Source organism: Mus caroli, chromosome 10 (assembly GCF_900094665.2).
Source record: "Mus caroli chromosome 10, CAROLI_EIJ_v1.1, whole genome shotgun sequence".
Taxonomy (NCBI): Eukaryota; Metazoa; Chordata; class Mammalia; order Rodentia; family Muridae; genus Mus; species Mus caroli.
Window position 1 is genome coordinate 29,397,551 of NC_034579.1, and position 7,399 is coordinate 29,404,949.

At 36.1% G+C, this 7,399-nt stretch overlaps 1 protein-coding gene across 3 annotated transcripts in view; it reads right to left on the minus strand.

Moving 5' to 3' along the window:
- Clvs2 (clavesin 2) overlaps positions 1–7,399 on the minus strand; it is a 102,236-nt gene that overhangs the window by 80,922 nt on the left and 13,915 nt on the right. For all 3 annotated transcript variants that reach the window (XM_029482291.1, XM_029482292.1, XM_021175049.2), the window contains one exon: positions 243–417. In XM_029482291.1, the coding sequence (XP_029338151.1) occupies positions 243–417 (175 nt within the window). The remainder of the gene's footprint in view (positions 1–242; positions 418–7,399) is intronic.

Below are 7,399 nucleotides of genomic sequence, written 5' to 3' on the forward strand. Positions count from 1 at the left end.
AAAAAAAAAAACAGGCACCTGCAAGATATCACAGACCTTCCCTATTAGAAGACCCACATCCTGCTTTCTCTTTGCTTGTTCTTTGATTGATCATTATTTAATTATTTCCTTTACAATTTGTACTAAAAACCTATAAACTTTTGGTTAGGGGTTTTTATTATTTCATAAGATACCCAATACCTAACAAATAAGGCAAGAACCATACAGGAGATAAAGAAACAATAGCAGTGGTGTACTCTTACCTGAAGACCTTCAATTGCAAGTCGCAGCATGTTTGGAGTAAGCTTAGAAGCTTGCTTGAAGGTGAAATTACTCCAGTCTATGATCAAAACAAATCCGTTTACTTGAAGCTCTGGATCTTCAATCATGGCTTCTAAAGAAAGTAAGATGGCACGCAAAATATCCACCAGTGTGTACCTATCAACAAGAGAGAAGTATTGAGATAAATCTAACAGCTACATTTCATAACCACTTGGATAAAAATTATTGAGGCTTTATATTTGGGTGGAGTTTGGGGGAGTTGTTACTGCTTTTTTGTTTGATTTGAGAAATTTTTAGAAAACTAAAGATTCTCTTTAAAAAGAACTTAAGATTTGTTTAGGGAATGATTTTTAAATTGGATTTTAAGCAGAGATTGACTTAAATGGACCATGAGAACAAAGTAGAAATTAGCAGGTAAGAGTTGTAGCAGTGAATCAGCAGTTATGAAGGTTACTAGTATGTACTTCACTTGCAGAAGAGCCAAGTTCAATTCCCAACACCCATGTCCAGTGGCTCACAACATTCTGAAACTTTATTTCTAGTGGAATCCAATGGCACTGGCCCATAAGCTGTACTGATTTAACATACTGCTTACCACTAAAAAGTATATACACAATTTAAAATAATAAAAATAAAATTTAAGAATGAAGTATATACTCTACCCATACAAATAGCAATGCTTTTGAAAACACTACAGCTAATTTTCCTCTAGACCATTACATAGTTTTCTAAAATCTCATTTTAACTACCTCCAAAAGGAAGCATCACACTTTCCATTAAGGATTCCTTAGAATATGTGCACTTTGTTTGGTCATACAATTGCCATTCCACATGTGAAGAAGCATGCATCTGAGCAGTCACTCAACTGAGAATCAAACACAATCTGTAAATGTATAAACCATGTATGGAAACTTTTTATCACCCAATAAACATAACTATTTACATACCTTTTGTATTCCATCAGTCATGACAAATTACCAAGAGATACTTAGAGACACTAATCTATACAATGAGAAGCTTAGAAATTATACACATATACAAGTGCACACATATATAAGTACATTGCCATTTTAGAGAAGAAAAAACTAAGCATCTTCAGATATTGTTGTCCATGAAGAATGTTTAAACCAATGCTCAAAGAACACTGAATAATGTCTTAGCAAAATGGTAAATGCTGAGACCTTCAGGACAACCCTTAAGGTTGAGAAAAGAACTCTAAAAACATGAGTTCAAAAATACATAATTTCTCAACTATGCAAAAATATAAGAATGCAATATGAATTTTATAAGCTGCTTCATAGATCAAAAGGAAGAGAAGGCAGCCACACTGAGTCAGCCTGTCAGAAAGATACAAAAACCTGTCAGAAAGATGCAAAAAGCCTGTCAGTCTGAAAGATACAAAGACAGGCAAATACAAATGCAGGCAGATTCCTGAGTTCAAGGTCACCCTCAGATACAGTGTGTAAAGGTATGGTAGGAATGGAAATTTTAGGACAGGCTTCCACCCAGCTAGCTTATTGTCAGTGCTTAACAGAGGCAGGCAGATCTCTGAATTCTTTGGCAATGTTAAAAAAAAAAAAATGTGTGCTTACTGTTTCCTATGAATTAAGGGGCTAGGATCACAAGATGATGATTCATAGGATAATGAAAAGGAAACATGGAGTAAATAACTGGATTGATATTTAAAATAAAAGACTCTGCTTATGATCTATAAGAGATAAGCTATCCAGAGAATGTTTTAGAATAACGAGAGAACTGCTTGGAGAACTATCTTGAGCAGAACATAGATAGAGAGAAGATATCCAAAGAATATTTTACAATAGTAAGAAATAACTGCTTGGAAAAAAATAACTGTCTTGAGCAGAACATAGAGAGAGCTGTCTGGAGATCTCCAAAGAAAGAAGATCAGAGAAAAGGAAAGCAGGACAGAGAGAAAGCAGGATGGAAAGATATCTAAGGCAGAGCATAGGCCACTAGCTTGGAGCCACAGTTTGACTTTGAGTTATTTGTTTTGACTGCTCCCAGATAACCCTTCTCTTCAAGCCAAGGCAGTCCTTGGTAACATACCACAACAAGATAAAGGTGACATATGAAAAACCCATATTAAGAACATGCTAAATGGAAAGAAATTTAATGCAATCGTATTAAAATAGGAGCAATATGGGGCTCTATTCACACTGTTGCCATTCCTATTCAATAGAGTGTGCAAAATCTTAGCTCAAGCAATAGGGGAACAAGGAAACAAGTAAGAAACTAAATCAAAATCTATTTGTTTACCCATTATTAATTCTAAATATTAAATAAAGTAATAAGTAGATCAGAAAACTTCTAGAAGCTATTAAACTTTCAGCAAAGTAGAAGTATACAAAATTAAAAAGTGAACTGGTTTGATTCATGACACAAAAACAAAACAAACAACAGACTGTCTTTCATTAGAAACAAATGGGCATCTAAGAAATAATAATAAAATAAACAAACCAGAATAGGACAAAACAGAAGAAGACCCAAAGAAAAAGCACAAGAAACATATAGATGCAAAGGGCACACACATGTGAACACACAGGAATCCCAGAAAACCACAGAACCTGTAGCCATAATAGATATGCAAAGGACCTGTAAGCTTTTTGTTTAGAGACAGGGACCATGTGCTCATTATTTTTAGTTCTAGAATTGTATCCTGTAGCTTCTGTGAATTCAGACTCAGTCCTGGAGGTTGAAAGTGCATTATTCAAGCTGTTTTTAAAAGGTCTTGTTTCTGTGGTGCATCCATCCCCTTGGCTCTGGATAAGAGAAGAGGTAAGGGGGGAACTGAGGAGAATGGTAAAAGGAGAAAACATAAGCATAATATATTATATCAAAAACTATTTCAAAGAAAGGGAAATTTATTGAATAAAACTAACCAAGAAAAAAAGTTTAATTTTTGAAAGAAATTGAGTCATATACTAAAGATAAATAGACTCCCTATGCTGACAGAGTAGGAGAGTACAAATGACCAGCCTTCAAAAAAGCAATATACAGATTCAGTGTAAATGTAGTCAAATTACCTGTGCCTTTCTTCAGAGAACTAGAAAAACAATCTTAAAATTCATATTTATAAACACAAAAGACCAGTATATCCATGTAATCCTAAGCAAAATATGTATATAGCAAATTGCTGGAAGCATTACCATAACCAATCCTTAGAGTCATGCCTAAAATAAAATAATACTTAAAGCAGTATAAGGTACTCATACAAAAATATTCATGTATATAAAAGAAATATAATAGGAAATCCATATTTAATTTCAACCAATTAAGGCATCTGTTTTGTTTTGTTTTGTTTTGTTTTGTTTACAAAGAAGCCAAAAATACCAGAGAAAAGCAGCTTCAAAAAATTGTGTTGGAAAAACTGGAAGCCTACATGTGTAAGCATTAAACTAGACCTTTATCTCTCACCTTTCATAAAAGATAACTCAAAATCAGCTTGTATACAACAAGAGGAACAGTCAGTCTAGTAAAAGTGCAGCTTACAGAATGGGGAGAAATATTTCCCACCAATACATTGGACAAAGAATTAATACTGAAACACACAGAGAGAAACACAAAACATCAAGAAGATAAACAACTATCTCAAAAACAGACTATAAATCTGAGGAAAGGGGTCTGAAAAAATGAAATATAAATAGCAGATAACCATTTTGAAAGTGTTAAACATCCTTATCCCTCAAGAAAATACAAATTAAAATTACTCTGAGTTTTTATTTCTTCCATTATTGAATGATTTACATGATATCAAATGACAACCAAGGCTAGAGAAGGTATATAGAAAGAACTCTTACATATCATTGGTGGGAGCATAAAGTGTTGTCTCCACTATGTAAATGAACATGGAAGTTTTTCAAAAGATTAGAAATATAACTACAATATCACAGCTATTCCATTACTGATCATATGCCCAAAAAATTCTACTGCAAAGATACCTGCTCAACCATATCCATTTTTCCACTATTCACAAAAACTAGGAAATGCGATTATCCTAGATCACCATAAACTAATGAAATGGCCAAGAAAATCTGCACAAAGAAGTTTTATTCAGCTATAAAGGAAAATGAAGTCATAATATTTGCAGAAAAAAATGGATGCAATTGTAAAACTGAGTGAACTAACCTAGAACCAGAGAGATAAACACTGTATATCACCCTTGCATATAAATCCTAGCTTCCGATCTTTAATTATGTGTATTCAACTTGAGGTACAACCAGAAACCAGGAAACTAGAAAGAAGCCATCTGTAGAGAGGAGAAGATAGTAGAACATAGGAAATACAAGAAAGAGGAGAATCCCAGGGATGGAACAGTTTAAGCAAAAAAGGGAAATACCACATAAGAAAAAGCAGGGAGCAGGAGGAGGACTGACCACATCAAAAGATGTATAAAATGGTCATATGGAATCTCTTAACTTGTAAATCAATTCAAAAGTACATTTTAAAATGAATTTGAAAGGTCGTGTTCTACATGGCTGGATAGTGCTGCTCCTATAAGCTTTAGTTTATTATTAAATAAAATCCCAATGTCAAGGTTGAAATTCTCTCGGTGAACTGTTGGTCAGAGAAACTCTGTGAGACAACAAAATTATGACAGTTCCTACCATTCCTTTGGCTGGCCTACCAGAATTCTTTAACAGCCTATTTAGATTGGAAGTGAGTTGGAAGCTTCTTTCCTGGTAACAATGCACTGGTGACATACATGAGTGAGGAAAATCAATTCCTGGAACACAAACCCAACCAAAAAAAAAACCAAAAAAAAAAAACAAAACAAAACAAAACAAACAAACAAACAAACAAAACAATTGCTAGGGAAACAGCGAATTATAGGTCCTGGGGATCTACTTAATTCTTTCACATAGCTAAATTGACAGCATCACACTACCTTCCTATTGCTACTCCAAGAAATGAGAGAAGAACCATTCACTCCAGCCAATAGTCCTGAATACAGAAACTAATGGCTGCTCAGGGTGCTGAGGATAATTTTAAGTGCTCATTCTTGAACAAGATATTTCTACTATCTGCAATATACCCATCTATGCTGTGACTCAGTGGAATTTTTTTTTTCTAATCTTAGGAACTAGTAGGATGGGTAATGGGATAAGAGCACTTGACACTATGCCTGGCATTTGAATTTGACTCCTAGGACCCTGTTTATGGAAGGAGAGAACTGGCTCCCCAAAGGTTTGGGGTCTTTTGTTTTGGTTTTGGTTTTTTGGTTTTTTTTTTTTTTCCTGACCTATACATAAGCTGTAGCATGTTCACACCAGAACTCATACTGCCCCACACAAATTTCAGTAGGGTTATTATCTTACATATTTAAGGAATATTTTTATTTATTTTTATTTTCTTCACTGTGGAAAAAGGAGACGAAAACATAAGAATCACAAGATACAGCATTGCTATCTTAAGGGAAAAATACATCAAGACATTTACTTCTTAATGTGTCTGTCAACAGTCAGGGATGGACTGGGGAAAGGCTAAGCTATGCTGAGGTCTCATTATTGAACTGTCTCATGATAAATTCTGAAAGGGATGGAGTGGTCTTCAGTTGTGTACCCACCGATGAACCTGCTAGGATCCAATGGATAGTCCAAACTATGGATAGGGGAGGGGTGTTAGATATGGGAAGGAAATAAGAGAAGGTGGGAAGTGTAAAGAGAATGCATTATAAAACATACATAATCAGAAAAAAAATTAATAAAGAATGATCTGGCCAGAGCACCTGGTGGAGCCATTATGGTTACCTGATCCCTCAGAGACTACTCTGCACAGGTGAAAATGTGGACTACAGAAGCTACACAGCTTCTGGGACAGGTGGAAGTAACACAGCTACTGGGGCAGACCCCATTTCAGGCTCCAGACATCTGGCCACCTTCCCTGCCAGAGGAGAGGTGTGCACCCCACCTGGGAGGGTGTTGCCAGAGCACCTGGGGGAGGCATCTCTGGTCCGGGATCTCTCAGGGACTAGTCTGTGTAGGTGAGAGTGCAGACTACAGAAGCTACACAGCTTCTGGGACGGGTAGAAGCAACACAGTTTCTGGAACAGGCCCTGTTTCAGGCCTTCATCTTCTGTCAGGAGGCAGGTTCGCAGGCCAGATATCTGTGCACCTTCCCTGCGAGAGGAGAGCTTGCCAGCAGAGAGTACTCTGACCACTGAAACTCAGGAGAGAGCTAGTCTCCCAGGTCTGCTGATAGAGGCTAACAAAATCACCTGAGGAACAAGCTCTAACCAGAGACAACTATAACAACTAACTACAGAGATTACCAGATGGAAAAGGCAAATGTAAGAATCTTACTAACAGAAGTCAAGACCACTCACCATCATCAGAAACCAGTACTCCCAAAGCAACCAGTCATGGATATCCCAACACACCCAAAACGCTAGACCCGGATTTAAAAGCATATCTCATGATAATGGTAGAGGACATCAAGAAGGACTTTAATAACTCACTTAAAAAATACAGGAGAACACTGCTAAAAAGGTAGAAGTCCTTAAAGAAAAACAGGAAAACACAAACAAAAAGATGATGGAATTGAACAAAACCATACAAGACAAAAAAAAAAAAAGGGGGGGGGGGGGGAAGGAGACACAATAAAGAAAACACAAAGTGAGACAACACTGGAGATAAAAACCCTAGGAAAGAAATCTGGAACCATAGATACGAGCATCAGTAACAGAATACAAGAGATGGAAGAGAGAATCTCAGGTACAGAACATTCCATAGAGAACATGGGAAAAACAATCAAAGAAAATGCAAAAGGCAAAAAGATCCTGACTCAAAATATCCAGGAAATCCAGGACACAATGAGAAGACCAAACCTACAGATAATAGGAGTAGATGAGAATGAAGATTTTCAAATTAAAAGTCCAGCAAATATCTCCAACAAAATTATAGAAGATAACTTCCCAAACCTAAAGAAAAAGATACCCATGCACATACAAGAAGCCTACAGAACTCCAAATAGACTGGACCAGAAAAGAAATTCCTCCCGACACATAATAATCAGAACAACAAATGAACTAAATAAAGATAGAATATTAAAAGCAGTAAGGGAAAAAGGTCAAGTAGCATATAAAGGCAGACCTATTAGAATTACACCAGAATTCTCACCA